Consider the following 19,742-nt stretch of genomic DNA (forward strand, 5'->3'; position numbering starts at 1 on the left):
CTTCGAGGGAATCGGCCTCCTAGGGTTTGTCAAAAGACAAAAATAGTATTTTTCATAGATTACTGAAAAGAAGCAGTTACATCCCTATTTATAGAGTTCCACCCAGAGTCCATCGGGACTTGAACTCTAATAATAAATAAATATTAGATAAACCTCTACTTGACTCTAACTGAACCAAACCGACTCAATAAACAAATGGACTAAACAGATTCAATAAACATTATTCAAAAGCTCAGAAAAAGGGTCCTAACAGTTCCTTCCTCTTCAAATCAGCCTTGTCCTCAAGGCTGAGCAGCATCAATCTCGAGGAGCTTGTCTTTTAGCACTTCAGTCATAGGCTATCTGCAACGCATTATAACCCGTTGATCAATTAAGTATGGTTTCCACTTTTTGACAGTGTAAGCAATAGGTCGATCTTTCAGTGTAGTAATCGTTGCAAGAAATTCCTGGCCTTTGCTATCATAAGTTAAAATTCGTCCATCAGCTTCGAATATATCACAGCCTTCAATGTGGTGGGCTAATTGGGCTGCAACTTTCCTGTCCATAAAATTATTAGTGCTATCTATATCAATCAAAATAGTGACAAGTTGATGCTTCAAAGTTCCTTCGATTTTCATAGTTTGTGGGTTAGTATAACTAGCCAATGCATGTACTGTATGTGTGATGACTTCAATATCTTCATCAGTTTCCACACCTTCATAATCGGAGTCCAACTCTTCTGCTTTCGGTTCATCTCCAATTGGCTCAATCATCATATGTTGCCCTTGTTTACATTGGTGCTCCATACTCCATTTTTCATCATAATACAAACCCCTTGTTGATCTTTCCTTGCTAATTTTTTTCTCATGTAGATTTGCAAATGAGATCGCAGCTATCATAGTACGGGGTTGACGAGCCTTAACTTCATACCGGATCTCTGGAATAAGCCCTTCAATAAATGTATCCAGAAGTTGTCGGTCCGACCAATCTCTAGCTTGATTTGACAATCTTTCAAACCTACTCTGATATTCTAACACTGTAGAAGTCTGATGAATTTTGGCGAGTTGGCAATCAACATTCTCATATTCGGATGGGCCAAAGCGAACAAGAAGCCCTCTTTTAAACTGCTCCCACGAAGGAACTCTGTGGAAAGTTTCATACCAATCGTACCACTGGAGTGCATCTCCCTCGAGCTGGATTGAGGCCACTTCTACCTTGGATTCTTCTGGGGTTCTGTGAAAACGGAAAAAAATTCTACCTTAGAGATCCAATTGGTCGGATCTTCATCTTTCCATCTTGGAAATTCCATCTTCATATGTGAGTAATTTGTGTCACAATCTTGGGGTCCTTTTCTTGTATTTTCAGATCTGTGCAACGTAGAACTTAAGTCTTTAGTTTGTTGAAATTTGCTGAGGCTCTCCAGTAGGCTCTTTTTGAAATCATTAAGTGTTTCTTGCAGTCGGTTCTCAATTCTGATTTCCAATGCTTCCATTTGTGCTTTCACCGAGTTATCAGTGGTCATTGCGTAAGACTGCAAATCTGTAATCTCAACTCCTGTTTTTGGTGTCGGTCAAGGGCATCAACATTGTCGATGCGAAGTTGCCGAGGAGGTGGACGCCAAGGGCAGTGCTGCGGTCGCTGCGTTGGAGGAAGAGTAGCTGCCCTGTTTCTATCGCTGCGTGGGGTGAGAGCGCCAGGGTTGGAAGGAGACTGCGTTGATGTCGCTGCAGCTAGGGGCAGCGTCGCCAAGGGCCTGTCGCTGCGATGGTTGCGACGGTGCGGATGGAAGGCAGCGTTGCTCTGTCTCTACCGCACTATGGAAGGAGGCGTTGGTGACGTCGAGGGATCACGTGCGGTTGAGGACACAACGGTGTCGTTGAAGCGGCCGAGGTTGAGAAGAGGAGTCGGTGCGTGCGTTGCCGAGGTTGAAGCGGCCGCACAAGAGCTTGCTGCGTGTGCTGTTGGAGGGCGGCTGCGGTGGTGTTGCCGAGGTTGAGGCTGCAGTGGAAAATGGAATCGACGGTGGCAGGCTGGGCGGCGAGCGGTGTCGTCGCTGGCTGGGCAGCAGTGGCGACGGTGGTGGCAACCGTTCGCAGCAGCAAGACGATTGCCCTGTTTCGGTCACCAAAGGGGCAGAGCAAGGGGCAGTGGCGGCGGTCGTTCTCGCCCGAGCCAGGGGGAGCGGCGGCTGGGAGGCGAGCAACGGTCGCCGCACGGTGGCTGGCAGTGGTGGTGGGTCGGCTGGAAGGCGACGGCGCTCGAGGCGTGGCTGCGATCGACGAGGGGCTGCGGCAACAGAGGAAGCTCTGTTTCTGCAACCGCTGCAACGAGGGGCTGCGGCAACCGGCGATTGCGACTGCGACCCAAGGGGGGGGGGGGGGGGGGGGGGGGGGGCTTGGTTAGGGTTGCGACTGGTAGGCGGGCGGTGGTGATGGAGCGGCCGGGAAGCAGCAGCGGCGGTGGGGAAGAAGTTGCCTTGCAGCGGCGGTTGAGAAGGCGAGCGGGGCTGCGGCAGGATGCGACGCTGGCAGCGTCGTCTCCTACCAGCGGTGGTGACTCGAGTGGGAGGCGACGGCCACGGTGGACTCTGGTCGGAAGCGGGGCAGGGTCGGTCGCTGGCCGGAGAGCAACGACGGCTGGCGGTGTGCTGGCCGCAAGCAAGGGAAGCAGGGGTGCGTGGCTGCGGCTTCTTTTCTTCTCTCTCTTCTTTCTCTTCTTTCTTTCTTTCTTCCTTTCTTTCTTTTTTTTTTCTTTTTTTTTTTCCTAAGATGAAGATAACTGCAGCAAGGGGGCAGCAGCGATGGTGGTGGCTGCTGGCTGGGCAGCAGCGACGGTGGTGGAGAAGGGGTTGCCCTGCAGCGGCGGTAGAGAAGACGAGCAGGGCTGCGGCGGAGTGGGACGCTGGCAGCGGTGGTGGCTCGGGTGGGAGGCAGAGCCGGTTGCTGGTCGGAGAGCAGCGACCGGCGGCGGGTGGGCTGGCCGGAAGCAGGGGAAGCAGGGGTGCGTGGTGTGGTTGCTGCTTCTTCTTCTCTCTTTCTTTCTTTCGTTTCGTTTTTTTTTTTTTGATAGTTTCGTTATAGCGAGAACGCCAAGGATCGTCGCTCTGATACCAATTGATAAGACCCTAAAGTCTTATCGTAGGCTTTGATACCAAATGATAAGACCCTAAAGTCTTATCGTAAAAAAGTAGAAGAGAAAGTGGATGATCACTTCGAGGGGATCGGCCTCCTTGATCGTTTTGAGGGGATCGGCCACCTAGGGTTTATCAAAAGACAAAAATAGTATTTTTCATAGATTACTGAAAAGAAGCAGTTACATCCCTATTTATAGAGTTCCACCCAGAGTCCATCAGGACTTGAACTCTAATAATAAATAAATATTAGATAAATCTCTACTTGACTCTAACTGAACCAAACCGACTCAATAAACAAATAGACTAAACAGACTCAATAAACATTATTCAAAAGCTCAGAAAAAGGATCCTAACACACTTCAAGTGAATTCTCCTCTTAATAATAAGAGGATAGGAGAGTCCACCTATGTAAAACATAGAATGGTTTGATTTTTTTTTTTTTGACATGCAACATTTATGGTTTAATTTCTGGGAATGTGCTTGACAGAAGGGAGCACCTTTCTCGCAATGGACAGTGTCATGGTTTTCATATTGAACATTTCACATGCAATGCCACTGCCTGTATAGAAAACCAGGCTATGGACATCACTTCGGTCTAGTGATGTCTAATCATAACCGACAAATTTTTTTTTTCTTAGGATCAACCATAGGAACATGTCCTCATTTCATCATGTTAGCAGTGTGTTCAATATACACATAATTGTTACTGTTACTGCTAAGCTACTTTTAGAACCAGTTGTTACCTTGATACAGACATTTGAGTTGATGCACTAACAATATTTTTAAATATTGGTCCTATAATGGTTTTGGCAACCAGTTTGACTGGTACAATACAAAGGTACCAAGCGATATACTGACCTGAAACATTTGGTATCACTGAAAAAATGATATACTGAGTGGTGTGTAGTTTATGGTTTCTTTGTTGGTCCTTGATTTGACTGGAAAACATTGGCTGGTATATATGGATTCAATTGTTATTTTAAATCAAGTCTTTCTACGGTCACTTTCTGATGACATTTTCTATAACATAATGTCTACTCTTTGTTAATTGTTGCCTTATTTTTTTATGACACAATTTCTAGCATAGATTGCTGGAAAGAAGATATCAAGGATCCACATAGTTTCCTGTATTTTTTTTTTTTGCTAAGACCGTAAACAGCAAAGAGAAAAAAAGTACTCTAAGAATCTATACTGTTGCAGCATTTCATCTTAAAGAAATGGTTATAAATAATATCGGATGAATGTGTCAACTAAGTTGTTGCATGTCTATTGGCACTTGCAATTTTTACAACACAAGTTAGGTGTTTCTGTCTCTATATGGAATGAAGATAACTGTCTCTTTCTTTGACCTTGCTTTCTTATACTACAGTTATATATAATGATACATGTTCCTATTGATAAACTCCCACACCTGTTTTTGTGCATCTACCTGTATGTGCCTATTCTGGCATATACTTGTGGAAGCAGATGGTGTATCCTGTGCTCTCTATTGTTTGTGTTATTCTTGTTTAAAGAACTTAATCGTTTGGCAAGTACATGGTTAGATTAAATTATTTAGTTAAGTTCTTTAGAATTCTCTTCTTTGAGCTGTTTGATATTGTTTTCTCAAGATGATTGCTGTGAACTTTTCAGCACATATAACTTGGACTTGATTTTGATGCTTATTTTTGTGTTTTTGTAATTGTTTTGACATCTTTAAGAATTATCTTTAGGGCCTTGTTAAACTTGCTGACTTTGGAGTTGCAACAAAGCTCACTGAGGCAGATGTTAATACACATTCAGTGGTTGGAACACCATATTGGATGGCCCCCGAGGTAAACACTATCGGAGTATTGGGTATTTACCTGTGTATATTTGCCAGTCTTCGTCCATAATTTTTCATTCACATTAACAGTTTTTATAGTTGTTAAGACTTAAGACAATGTAGAAATTTAGACTCAGATGATTATTAGGAACTTGCTATAACACTTTATGCCTATGTTTGACCAATGATTAGTGAACAAACATTAGCCTTCAATAAATCTTTAACTTTGGCTTGTCAGGTTAATGAACATTGTCTGTATCAAGGTTCGCAATACCGTACCGTACCGGTATTTCGACCTAGGCTCGATACCGGTACGGTACGGTATACCGAGCGGTATACCCAGGTGTGCCGAGTACTGTAGCACTGCTACAGTGATACAGTGCACTCGGACCGGTAACAGGCGGTTCACGTACCGACAACCTGTCGGACTGGTACATATCGCCTGTACCGGGAGGTACGGTTCGGTACGGCAGACCCTGGTCTGTATAACCACAACTAGGTGCTAATTAAAGAACAGAATGAAACTGCAAAATATCATGGGAAGGCTGTCTTTTCTGCTTCATGATTGATCTTCTGAAAATTTAGTCTATTTTATGGCTCTTTTTGTCTATCATGTTTTACTATGATCTATTTCTTCCTTTTTTTCACTCTACCATGTAGTAAGTATCTAGTTAATATTGCTCCATGGAATTCTTATGCTAATTTTTAGCAATGGCTGCCTATTTGAGCATCTTACTAGTTTGTAATATGTTCTTCTCCAAGAAAAAACTCGGCCATAAAGGGTCTTTCTTGCAGCTTATCTGATATGTGCTGTAGTAGTGCTTCCTTGCCTGCTTTGAAATATAGGAGCAACTTATAGTGTTTCTCCAGTACAAAATAATGAGAAGCAGCAAGTCCCCATTTAGTTTTATTTATCTCTATGATAAACATATCAATTTCAAATGAAATATAGATAACAGCTTTTTATCTTTATTTTTATTAATAATGGTTATAACTTAAATGATAAGGACAAAATGGGAGGGTGTTGATATGAGAGCAGGTTGAGGATGAATATGGTGAGTATAGTAGTAATGATATCATGCTGATGATTGTTCGTAAGCAAATGGTAGTCAAAGAGGAGACGTGCAAGTCAAGAAGAGGCAAAGGAAATTCTAGGGGAAGCTTTCTATCTATTGTTATGCAAGCTTGTCCATTTACCGATTGAATGGCTTTGAATCATACATAAAGATTATATATACATATCAATCAGGATTCAAGCTGACTGGTCTGGATTCAAGTCTTTTATTAGACTTACTGTTTCGGCCAGGTTACATGATATGTAGTTAGAAACTGGCCTCAATAAACACTTCAACTTTCTGATGATTTATATTTCAGCATGTATGGGTTTCAGGCATGCTGATTAGTGCATGCATTTCTGGTTCTCTTCGTGCAAGCTGCTCTATTACTATAGTTTGTGGTGTTCAGGCAAGCGTCTGTTTTGTATATGTATATACATTTTAAATTGTTGATGTTCTTACATGTATACATAGATGGATTTGTGTCTGATGCTCAAGCATGTGTACAAATTCTAGATTGCAGTTGCTAGAAAAAATAATGTTATAATAGAAAGCAATTTACTGTCATCTGATTTAGCCATTCGAATCTTTTGCAAGAAAATGAGCAACTGGAAAATGCAATTTCTAATTTTATGATTTTTTTAATGAAGGAGTATTGGGTGTCTATTTATGCTTATTTAATTGATCACATGTGGTCATTATATCAATTTTCCTTGAGGATATGATTGGAGTAGTCTAGCTATGTCAAAGTAATTTTAAGATCCAATTACTTAGTTTTCAAGATGATTGTTTAATTGATTTCCTGTGACCATTGTGTTTATTTCCTTGGAAGAAATGTTTGGAGCAGTCTATCTATGGCAAAGTAATTTTAAGATTCAGCTACTTAGTCTTCTGGGACCTGTTGATATGCAAGAGTCCTTGATTTAGAAAGATCTGTTTGTTCAACTTTTATTTAGACCACTTAGTCAGATTGATAAATTTAGATGATTAGATCAATATTAGGTGCCTGAAAGAAGGAAAGGTAGGTAGATGATACAGTTGTATAGAGGCTTCTAGACTGGTATAACTGAATTGTTGCATTATGGAAATTAAAGATGTGCTGGTATGCCTTATTTGAGTCCAATAATGACTAAGAAACTTTGGTTGAGTGATGTACAATGACAGTGAGGTAAAGTTCCTATAGTCTTTCCAGTTGCATTAGATGTCTTAAGGGTTTGGCCAAGGAGGCCTGTACTCCTATTTTCCACTTTTCTCTGTTACCTACTGTTCAAAATCCTCCGTAACTTTTAATGGGAATCATCTTCTACAATTTATATGGATCTTAATATTGTCTTAGCTTTTCCTATCAAAAAATAATATTTATCTAGAAATTTGAAATGGAAATCATCTTCTACAATTTATATGGACCTTATTTTTTTCTTAGCTTTTTATATCAAAAAAAAAATATTTTCCAGCATCTTAAATATTCCAATCATTCACTGGACTGCAGGACTATCCCAACTTCATCTACTATCAGTAGACCTGTAATGAAGCCATTTATCCTTATGATTAAAAAATCTTTAAGTAGTTTTGAACTTTTTATTAAGGCTTGCAATACCACCTAGCAAGGGTCGCAATTTCGCTTATTCATACTGGACCGGTCAAGGCTCAAATTGGTACCATACTTGGCGGTGCCAGTGTATCAACACTCATTACACTGGTATGTACTAAGTTTTGAATAAAAAAAAAAAGATGGAAAAAATTGTCCAATGCAAAACCTGTACCATCCAGGTGGTACCGACTCTGTAATGAACATACTGACTGATTTATATCTATGTATCAGTTACCTGTTGGATTGATAAATATCTCCTGTACCATGTTAAAGTGGATAGTATGCCTGGTACAGGGCTTATACCATGCAGTAATTTTTTTTTTTTTATCCTGTTTTTAGAAAATTTCTGAAACTCAGTAGGCTGGTATGTCTCAGATCCATACGGGTTTGTCTCAGGGTTTGTTTGGGTTCAGTACCCAAAATTAAAAATCTTGGGTTTTATTTTGGATATTTTGTCTATTAGATCCTGTATCTATTCCTTATAATTTGTTGAGTCTATGCCCTTGTATAAAACCAGCTTTTCCTGGAAGTTCTTCTGGTTACATAAAAGGCTTTGTTGTACACGATCCTTGATATCTAGTATTACTACACTAAAATCTGATGCTCATCTTTTTTTCTTGCAGTATTTTGATGCCTAATATTTCAAGGGGTTCATCATTCGCTTTTATTACAGTGTCAATTTTATTTTATATGTTTGCGGTGTATATAAATATGTTCATTAGATATAATTGTCTTGCCAGATACCTTATTGAGTCTTGCCAGATACCTTATTGAGTCTTGCCAGATACCTTATTGAGTTCATGTCTCATTTAACTTTAAATGGTCATGCTTCTTGAGGATGAAATAGTTTGATCTCTTTCAGGTTATTGAAATGTCTGGTGTATGTGCTGCATCAGACATCTGGAGTGTTGGCTGCACTGTCATTGAGTTATTGACATGTGTTCCACCATACTATGATCTGCAACCAATGCCTGCACTTTTTCGGATTGTTCAGGTATGGATAGATATCTTTCAGTATGTGGCTTTTCAGCCTACATTTCCATTCAATTTGCTAATAGAAGAGTTAAAATTCAAAATTATGTGGTTGGTGACATGGTGGAATAGTATGCTGCAAAGAGACTGCCGCAAGGAATAAAGCTTTATCTGGTATAGAGGTTTTTGGTCATGTGCTGGCCTGAAATGAGAAATTTCCATGTCTTGAATGTGTTGTAGGCGACGGAAAAAATAGAAGACATGATGGAAAAAGTGAATGGCTTACCTGGACCATGGACTCCTTCCCATTGTATTTTTCTCCTTGGCCTCTTCACTATTGTTGAGAACCAATTTGGCAGAGCGTTCAAGTACCAAGCCTTGGCAGGCAAACAAGGAAATAAATATCACCACAAAATATTAAGTACTGTCCATTTAATAGACAAGTAGGATAATAACTGAACTGGCTAGTTAATGAAGCTGGCCAGTCTAGTATGATTTAGTTTATTCAATTTATGAGTCAATTGACTCACTGATAACCATCCCTGGTTTCCTTGTGGGTATTGGTATTTGGTACACTCCCCATGTGGCATTAACTGCCACTGCTTATACACTGATGTAAGCTGTCAATCTGGATAAGCCATTTTTATCAGAGTTCATGGATGAAATTTTATTAGTAAATTTCACCCTGGTGACTATAAGTTGTTTATGGTCAGACCTAGCAACAGCTAACAAACATTTGCTACCTATCACTGTTAACCTCTTGGTCACTGCAAATGATCGTCCACTTAACCAATCAGGCGAACATCAGTATGCTGATGGTCAACCGTTGATGATCGTCTAACAACTAGTAATTTGCTTGATGGTTGACCTGTTGGCCATTAACAACTGCCCTCTGATCGGTTGGAATTTAGTGATCATCTAATCACTGAATTAATTGGTTTCACCTAATTAGTACATCAGTCAAAACCAAATAATCAGAAGCAAACAAACTACTGAAGTGACTAAATATATCCTTCCATCATGTCATGATAAACAAACTAATAAAAGTTGAAAGTCATTTTCTGAAAGTATCATTTTCAGAAAGCAATTAATTTTTTTTATGTGAAATTACTTACCTAAACTCGAGCAGGCTCCTAGCACTATATGGATGAATCTTTGTTAGGAGGTTATTTACATCGGTTCTTGCTGGTTGTATAAGGAGTAGCATCATACTATTAGATTTTCTGTCTGACATGATGCTGTCATATTCATGAAGATTCAGATGGAAACACCTGGCAATAATTTGATGAAAGTATTTTAAACTATAGATATCCAAATCAGAAGTTTTTTCAAGCTGGCAAACTTTAATGTGCAACATATGAGAATCAACAAATTTGAACAGTGAGATTCATTTGTTTTATTTTTAGATGGAAATATCTATTCTTATTTTTGCTGTTCTCCCATTCTCATTGTTTGCAAACTTCTTTATCTGCTTCTTTGCATATCTTTGTAATTACATATGTTTGAAGAGAAAAGGAAATTTAGCATTACTCTCTAGAAAACACACGAAAATTGAAAAAAAAGATGCAAGTAAATTAAGGGATGACAGAATTGGATGTTCAAATACAAAGCAATCTGGATATTAGATGATCAGTTAAAGCAATCGGAATAGGTTTAGTATTTAAATATTTATGATTTAGATATGTTAAATACCATGTTTTACAAAATCTGTCGAGGTAAACTACATTTTAGAATATATCTTTTTTACGTAAGTTTGTTTCTAAATGTATAATCAATTATGTGTTTATAACTGCAGTTGGTTCAAACTCTTCTTTGTTGATCTTGCTATTGAATGTCCATTTTACATTGTTATATCTTTTAATTGATCATAAAAATAGGCATGTGGATTATTATAGAATTGAAATTGTCTTAGTTATCTTTCTGCATGAGGAAATATCTTTTTTCCGGATTATCATTTATGCTTGGTTGGACCATATTGTCCTAGTGTGAACATGTGTGTTTGTTAATGACAAAAACTTACTGGACATCAAACCCTGCAATATATTCTAAAGTGTAGGTCAGGAAGTACCTAAGATAGCTTTGCTAAAGTTAACAAAAGAAAGATCTGACATATCTTTCTTTAAACTAGCAATATTGCACTTGACAGAGCTTAGTAGAAAGATCCATGTAGGCACAATATTTTGCATGGATGACATAAGGAACACTTAGGCATTTGATTTTTTTTTCTGATACAAATCATTGCTTACCTTTTATATTGTGCTTGATTTTTTTTATGATCCATATATGTCTTATTTAATATAATTTTCAGGATGAGCATCCTCCCATTCCTGAGGGCCTCTCACCTGACATTACTGATTTTCTTCATCAATGTTTCAAAAAGGTAGATTAACTTATTACTTGGAGTAATTCTGGTAGAAAGATGGTACCATCATTGCTCCACTTGTAATCTATTCAGTAACATTGCTTACTTGAAGAATCATTTTCAGGATGCAATGCACAGACCAGATGCAAAAACATTGTTATTGCACCCATGGATCCAAAACTCAAGGCGTGCTTTACATTCCTCTCTGCGTCAAGCAAGTGGATCAATAAGGTAAGCTATTTATTTCTGTGGCATATTACTCTAAATGTGAATGAAGAATTCTATTTGCAATACATCATTAGTTGCTTATTCTTTACAACATCTTTTGACTTTCTTTTTTGTTCAATTAAAAGTAGTAAAATCTTGATCTAGTACCAGTACCGACCCTCAAACAAATTGGCGTTGGTACACATCAATTCCGTTTGTTGGTTTGGGCATGTATTGGACTGTATGGGTGACTGATTCTGATCATATTAGATTCTGTTTAAGACAATTAAAAATTTTCTTTTATTTTTTGCTCAATAATGAATTGAAATATGTTCTTAAGCTGTATTGGAACTCACATATGAAGAGAACTTTTACAAGTATTGAAGCAAGGATTAAGAATTAAATATTAAGTAATAGAAAAATAAATGTCATTACTGGTGACTTGTAGTAAAAAAATCTCATTATATTGGAGCATATTGCAGGTCGTGGTCCCCAATGTCGAACAGTTGAAATCAAAATTATAGGCCTGCAGAACCCACTCATGAGACTACAATGAAGGGAGGGCAAAAAATGAGGTAAGGGCAAATAAGGGGTAAAAGCTTAATAAAAAAAACTGAGGCGAGGGCAAACTTTTGGTTCATAAATAGTTTTGTACATAGTAATCAATCATGGGCAATATCAATTTTGCATATAAAACAATACTAGCAAACCTCATCTATGTAATGTCAGCTGGAAGACAAGTTTGTGCTTGTTTATTATTAATTTGTACAGTTCTTATAGGAAAAATAACTGATTGTTTGAATACTGCAAAGCTATTTACTTTCTGTGGTATTTATGTTTTATTACTTTTTGCTAAAATCATTAAATGGCTTATATATTGTACTAAATGTATTTATTTTTTTCTATATTTTTCTCAAAGCTGTTCGTTTTTTTCTATATTTTACTTACTGCAAATCTATTTATGTTTCTAATAAAAAGTGCTAAATTATATTTTTTTTATGATTCATTTTTCTTATTTTGTTGATACTTGATACTGCAAGTTGTTATTTTGAATCTGCTGGAACTACTGAATTGCTGAATCAGAAACTCCAAGAATTTTGCTGAAACTGAAACTGAGATTTCCTCATTTTCTGGCTTTAAAATTTTTTTATTGTGTATGTACTAAAGAGTGTACAAGGTCTAAATATCATTATTGGTGTCTTTATGAACCTTGTCACATTGGTGTATAGTATTCCACGGTATGGTAAACCAAGGACTGATGTCTTGTACAGACCACCTGAATCAGTCCCTGGGTACATTGGTATGTAGAGGAAGAAGAGGAAGAGGAAGAGGAAAAGGAGGGAACAGATGGCGGTGGAGGAAGAGGAGGAAGGGCGAAGGAGGAAGGAAGAAGAGGAGGCAATGGAGAAAGAGGAGGATGGAGGAGGAAGAGAGAGAAAGAGAAAGGAGGCAGTAGAGGAAGAGGAGAAAGGAGGAGGAAGGAAGAAAAAGATGCGGTAGAGGAAGAAGAGGAAGCAATAGAGGAAGATGAGGAGGAGGAGGAAGAGGAGGAAACATATCCGGAATTGGTGGCGCATGGCGAGCGACAGCAGGCGGGTGGCTCATGGGCAAAAAAGGCTCACAAAGTCGAGCACTAAACCATTTAATAAATAGTTTTATTAATAAGTCGGACCAGACCACTGGGGGTAATCCACGTAACAGTTCATGCATGAACTAGTACATACTGCTCATTTTATGGGCAAAATGATGTTCCACATGGTAAACCAATGAAAATAAATGTAAAAGTTGATTAGTATGTTGGTATTGCTTAACACCATTAGTATATGTGTATACCAATACATTATTGATTGGTACAGTGTGTAGGATGTTACAGTGGGTATTACCAAATAAATACATCATTTGATTCATCGTTTGCAAAATTTTTATTACATGTTTGAGTTCTTTTTTGCTGGATTTCTGCTTATTGGATGTAATCTTTAGTACTACAATGTGTAATGGAGCTGTGCTATTATTTCTTATTATTACTGCAGATTTGGTCCAATGACTTGTACAAATTTCAGGAACATTGAGGAGGATGTTACAGTGGGTATTACCAATTTAAATATGGATAATCATAATGGCAGTGATAGCCCATATGCAGAGAAGATAAAGAGTGGTGTATCTGATCTTCAACAACTATGCTCTTTGTTGCCCAGTGATAAGCCAAAGCTTGAGGTTTTCTCAGTTTGCAGATATGCGTTTAAGAAGTAATTCATAACTGTACTGAAAATGATGTCGTGTTTATTCATGCTTCAGGAAGAATCTAACAAAGAGCAGTTGGCAACTGATTATATTCAAATAAAATGTTCCGATGAGGATAAAAAACCCAGTCCTCTTCAGAATACCTGCTTAAATGGTGTAGAAAGTAAAGCAGAAGATCTGCTTTCTGCTAAAGATCCTACCTTAGTTATCTATGAAAAACTCTCTTTGAAGTCTCCTGTTAAAGAAGTTTTAAATAGTCCAGTAGTGCCAGAAGGTGATGGAGGTGTAAGCCCTGATGAAAGTGGTATGTTCTCCTTTGGATCGAGAGTTGACAGAAACAATTTTCAAAAGGTGAGATACTAGTTTCTCTGGTGACGAAGTTTTCTTTTTTGTCACCATTAACTTTTTCTGAGCATAAGATGGCTTCTAGTCAACAATTGCACACAGATTTGAAGTCATTTTCCCATTCTTTTGAGACTTTGTTCATGTAATTTCTGTGTTGGCATCCTCTATGTTCTCAGTTTTGATCTAGAATTTTTCGCTCATCAGGCTAGAAGGTTATATTATAAAGCTCAAGTTGCAGATACAATACAATATATTTTTGTTACTCATTGGTTTTTTTGGTTTTACTAATATTGTTCTTTCCTATGTCTTTCCTATGCTTGCCACATAAACTATTTTTAGGCACTGTGATCTTTTACAATATTGGTTAACTAATTTATGGACTCAACTATTTTTCTGGTTAATTTTGTCTCTCATCTGACAATCTATTCTAAAGGTTTCGAAGCAGTCAATTTCTTTTGGAGTTAATGAGCTCAGTAGGTTTAGTGACACAGCAAAAGATGCTTCCTTGGATGATTTATTTCAGCCACTAGATAAACAGAGAGATCAAGGTCTTGAAGCTTCATCATCTGCTGCTGGTCAGCAAACTGACTTGGCAAAAGAACTCAAAGCTAGGATGGCTCAGAAACAAATGGGAGCAATGCAGAACAATGGTGGAAAGCTCTTGGAAATGGTCACGGGTTTGCACAATGATGTAATTGATATTGATGGTTCGGTAAGTTTGGAGAGTATATGTGAACTATTGTCTTCAAGTCTTACTAATCTTTATATTCTATACATAGTGCTCGAATTTTGAGAAGTATTTGCTTGCTAATTGTTGTTGCTTTATAATTTACCAGGTCTTTGATGAAAACCTGCCGAGTGATAACCTTTTCCCCATTCAGGTGGTTATTTTTTTTCTAGAATTAAAATTTAAAGAATGTAGATGGATCGGATGTACTTTCGATGCTTTACAGATACTATTTCAGATACTATCACCTTATGATTTGATCATGTAAATTTCTTAATGTTACTATACAATCTTTTGCATTGTTCTTCTTTGAGCAAATTCATTAATTGAATCCTCATTAAGCTGAAAATGATTTGCAAGTACATGGAATTTATGGATCTTATTTAACCAAATTTAGATGGCACATGTGCAATAGTTGATAGTATAGTTTGTGTATTCATGTCAAGAGAAAATTTATTAGTATTCTGTTGTGTTTTAAAGATAACAAGGTGCAATCCTTTTTTTTTTTTCTAGAGCTCATTTGATACAAATACTCCAAAAATAAGCATTGTTGGTCATTTTTGATAGTAACCTAGTGATTGTACAAGTTCATCTTGCAGCTGAATGTGTTAATTTGGTATGCCTTTACCAATAAGAGGCATGATTAGTTGGGTTTGAGTGTCTACAAGTATTTAGATTATCAATTTATTTGTCGTAACTCCTAATCAACTTCCATGATATAGCTTTACACCTCTTGTATTCTGGTGCTCTTTTTATTTATTGTTTGGTACCATTTCAATCTTTATAGTGTTCCTGGCATCTTATTGTTCAGTTCTTTACCATGTTGTAGATAATAATTGCTCCTTTATATCAAATTTCTATGTAGGACAAACATCTTGGTGCTATTGAACTGCTTATGAGTCTTTTTTTTGGATCTTTGCTTTACCATGTAGATAGGTGCCATGTACCTCATTTGGTTTAGGATATTGTATGTTGGGATTCATCTTCTGAATTGATGATATCATTCTTTGGTAGCACAGACCTTGGTTTGTATGGACTGTGATCCTGTGCACGTTGAACCACTTGATAATGACTTTCCTAGTGTCCATCTTTTCCTTTAAATACATTGTTGATCTGTATTTGTTTTGCTGATGACCATGGGTAAGCAGCAAGATTGAACTTGAGCACGTTGGGTGGTGCTAATTCTTCTGATGAAACCTCATAATCCAGATTGCCTCATACTACCTACATTGTCGAACTGAGGGGCAATCCTACCCATTCTCTATGGCCTGGTAATGGTTATTGCTGTGACTTGGAAGATCAAGTAAACTGACTTGGTTCATTTATGCTGTCGTTTGCATTGTCATGCTCATAATGTGAGTGACCCGGTCGATATCTCATCACCTTCTTGTACATATACTGATGCTCCAAGGAAGCCCATATTCCGGTTGAAATGTCCATGTCAACATCAGCTATGACCCTCATACTCTATGTATATTGGTTCCTCTAGAGCATGGATATTAGATTCCTTTCAGCTGGCCTTCTCCTGTAGTTTGAGTGCTTTTCTGGCATCAAGTTGTTCTCAGAACACCCTTCTTATCTCTAGAGGATGAAAAAAATCCTAGTTATGATAATCAAGTGCCAATGAAATGATAATCAATTACTTATTATGATTGTTCTTTCCAATCATGCAAGAATAAACCTTTATTAGCTGTTAAACAAGTAGAATGAGCTCCTAAATGATGCAAGAAATCTACATATGAAAGAATGTGATCTTCATTCTTAATTACTAATTAGGACTTAATTAATCATCAAACTCCTAATCAGTCAAAAATATATATAATCCTTAAGCTAATTACATGAAATGATGAAAATAACATGGAAATTAGTTAAAAACCGTAACTTGAAGAGATGTTTGATAGAATCTTGACATTGAATCCCTCTTTTATCCAAATTAGCTCTCCCTAGTTGCAACCTCGTACAGGTCCCCAAGGACCTGTAAAACAAAAAGTTGATTAGATTGAAAACGAGCGATGGACAAGTCCCGACGTCTCGCGAAGAGGGAAGCTTTACAAGCAATTCAGCAAGTACCTTGAGTGCAAGAGAGAAAAGAGAGGAAGGAGAAAACAAGGACTTTAGAAGGTAGAACTAACAGTTGCAAGTCCACAAACAACTGCTTACCGGGTGCCGGGCGCGAAGGTAAGTTCCCGTCAAGTTAACGTGTGAACTTGTGAAGATTGTTCAACGCCCGACGATATACCGAAGCCTCATCCAGCCCTGTGCCACCCGAGGGGTTCCAGGGTGTTGAGATGGCTGTCATTTCATGTGCAGCAGCGGCGTGCAGAAAACAAGCTGTGGCACGCGAAAACGGAGCCATTTTTGGGAAGTTCGGCCCGGCGCGATGAGCGATCGTACTGCAGCGCTACGAACTGTCGTTGCTTACATTTTCCAAGCAAAAACACACAAAACCAGGGCCAAACATGCTTTCATGTCTTTGTACAAGCATGCAAAAGTGACGAACGGTTCATTGAACGAAGTTGTTGTGGGTGCACGATGACCGTTCGTGACAGAGCCGTACCCCATTAGTGTGAACCCCCAGGTCAATATCAGTCAAAATTCCACCTTTTCAGCTGGTATAAATGTACGAGGCAGTACCCCTTCTACCGGGTTTGAATCACCCTGCTTGGGCCTGTTTAGCGAACCGACAGCTGGGTGGATGGGTAAATACTGGCCATGCCGTACTATGCTGCCTGGTTTTTCTGCCCTTGGTTTTGAACAACAATCTGGTTTATTTTGCTAGTCAATCTGTGGTTATTGGAACAACAATTCAGTTTTTCATAGTTTTATGCACTCTGAAGCTTTACTATGCCTCACTATCTGTTAACAAGAATATGTCAATTTGATATTGCTTCCAGAATGTAGCAAAAATGTGTTCTTGATTGCTTGATTTACTATGGGCAAAGACATGTATGATAAGAGTAAATTTTGTATTTTAGCCTGTTGCAAATTACATACATATTTTCTAAACTGGATTTTAGGACATATGCCTTCTTTGTACTTGATGATTATTTTGTTTCTTTTTTCCTATGTAGTCTGTTGAATTTAGCAAGATAGTTGGTTTGCTAAAGCCCGAAGCATCTGAAGATGTATTGTTGTCAGCATGCCAGAAGCTTATGGTGTTTTTCACTCAGCGTCCTGAGCAGAAACATGTTTATTTGTCTCAGCATGGTTTTCTACCACTCATGGATCTTCTTGAAGTTCCTAAAAACTGTGTAAATTTGCTCACTCATTTACACAATTAGAATTTTGTACTGCATTAACTTTTGGTTACTAAATGATACAATTGTGTGAAGCTTCATAAGGATAACCTAATATTCTTTTACATTTTAATAACTGATTTTGTGAGGTTTCTACAGGTTATATGCTCTGTACTTCAAGTTATCAATCATATAATCAAAGACAACATTGGTTTTCAAGAGAATGCTTGTCTTGTTGGCCTAGTAAGATAACTTCTCTTATAAGATTTTTATAGTGGATAAGTTAGAGTCGCAGTTATGAAGTCGATTTCAAACTGGGAATGCAGATTCCAGTTGTAATGAACTTTGCAGTTCCTGATCATCCTAGGGAAGTTCGCATGCAGGCAGCTTTTTTTCTTCAACAGCTTTGCCAGTCCAGGTTCAGGCTTACTTCCATCTCTAATTTTTCACGTTTATATATTAGCTTTTGTTATTTTCAACTCATGTTGCATTATCATTTAGCACTATGACATTGCAAATGTTCATCGCTTGCCGTGGAATACCTGTTCTGGTGGGCTTTCTTGAAGCTGACTATGCAAAATACAGGTTGGTTTACCATCTTGTTAGTTGATCCATTTCGTGAATGATTTTCTATTATTTTTTGTATAAGTTTTCCTCCATTGCCAGGGAAATGGTTCATCTTGCCATAGATGGCATGTGGCAGGTTTTTAAGCTTAAACACTCAACCCCAAGGAATGACTTCTGTTGCATTGCTGCAAAGAATGGCATACTTATTAGGCTTGTCAACACGCTTTACAGTTTGAATGAGGCAACTCGGCTAGCATCTATAGATGGAGGTGTATCCATTCCACAGAATGGTTCTGCTTCAAGACCGAGATCTGGTCCATTAGACCATCTTAATCGTCCTGCTTGTTTGCAGTTTGAATCACCAATTTCCCACTTGTGTCAAATTGATGCTTCTAAGGTTAGGCATGACTATCCTTTTTCATCTGGAGTGCAAGAGCAAATGCAAAATGCAGCTTCTTTTTCTCAACGGACAGATGCAACCCAGTTGGACAAGCAATTTTTTGGTGATGGAGAAAGGACTCTCCCAAGATATGCTCAATTGGAAGCATCAAAGGAGAATGAACATTATAATTTGTGGGATCATGAACCTTCACATATGGATGTTGACTTATCTAGGCAACAGCGAGGTACAAATTCTGTTGTTAGAAGTTCCACTGATAAGCCTCCAAAACATATGGAATTTGCATTAAATGGTCACTCCAGTGGTGCAAATCAATTAGTATCTCAACATGAACAAATTCGGCCACTCCTGAGCTTGCTGGAAAAGGAACCACCTTCACGACTTGTCTTAGGACAGCTGGATTATGTACGTCATCTTTCTGGATTGGAAATACATGAAAGCATATTGCCACTGTTGCATTCTTCAACTGAGAAGAGGACAAATGGTGAACTTGACTTTCTGATGGCAGAATTTGCAGGTATTTGTTGGGTTCCTTCATGAACATTATTAATGATCAGTTTTTAGTTAATAAATTATGAATTACGGATACAGTGATCTTTCCTATCTAGAGTAAGAGTTGTTTGTTTACTCTTGCAGCTTATATATAATTTAAAAGTGTAGATATGCTTGATCAACTAACTTTATTTTTTATGGATTATTGTTAACTTCCTTCCAACTTTGATAATATAGGGGTTTTTATAAAAAAAAAAACTTCCAGGTATGGTGCGGATATGCTTGATGATCTTGAATGATCATAAGATAATTACTAACTGTCATTTGATGATCTTGAATGCATTTTGATGAGTCATCTTTATTTTAGTGTTAATATTTATTGATCATGATATTTCTTTAAAAAATTTTAATATTCGGGAGCGCCCAAGCAAAGCCTATCGCCTCGGCATTTTGGCACCAAGGTGCCTTTAATGTCCAATGCCTACAAACGTACTGCTTGTTTTGTACCATATTGAGCGATATGACACTCCATGGCATCTGTCCTGTTTAGGCATAATGCTTCTGAGTCAGAGTTAGTTACAATTGATGGCTCACTATAACATCTTGATAATCTCTGCTATTTTCTCTCAAA

The 19,742-nt window shown here is 38.1% G+C and overlaps 1 protein-coding gene across 4 annotated transcripts in view; it reads left to right on the forward strand.

The window, feature by feature from the left end:
* LOC135615210 (MAP3K epsilon protein kinase 1-like) overlaps positions 1-19,742 on the forward strand; it is a 37,858-nt gene that overhangs the window by 14,729 nt on the left and 3,387 nt on the right. For 2 of the 4 annotated variants that reach the window (XM_065113407.1, XM_065113410.1), the window contains 13 exons: positions 4,825-4,926; positions 8,425-8,556; positions 10,843-10,914; positions 11,021-11,127; positions 13,134-13,317; positions 13,399-13,695; positions 14,123-14,401; positions 14,526-14,570; positions 17,488-17,667; positions 17,812-17,895; positions 17,979-18,070; positions 18,154-18,237; positions 18,319-19,136. In XM_065113407.1, coding sequence (XP_064969479.1) covers positions 4,825-4,926; positions 8,425-8,556; positions 10,843-10,914; positions 11,021-11,127; positions 13,134-13,317; positions 13,399-13,695; positions 14,123-14,401; positions 14,526-14,570; positions 17,488-17,667; positions 17,812-17,895; positions 17,979-18,070; positions 18,154-18,237; positions 18,319-19,136 — 2,476 coding nt within the window. The remainder of the gene's footprint in view (positions 1-4,824; positions 4,927-8,424; positions 8,557-10,842; positions 10,915-11,020; positions 11,128-13,133; positions 13,318-13,398; positions 13,696-14,122; positions 14,402-14,525; positions 14,571-17,487; positions 17,668-17,811; positions 17,896-17,978; positions 18,071-18,153; positions 18,238-18,318; positions 19,137-19,742) is intronic. The other 2 variants (XM_065113409.1, XM_065113408.1) reach the window with 2 other exon arrangements.

Source organism: Musa acuminata, chromosome BXJ2-6 (genome assembly GCF_036884655.1).
Source record: "Musa acuminata AAA Group cultivar baxijiao chromosome BXJ2-6, Cavendish_Baxijiao_AAA, whole genome shotgun sequence".
NCBI lineage: Eukaryota > Viridiplantae > Streptophyta > Magnoliopsida > Zingiberales > Musaceae > Musa > Musa acuminata.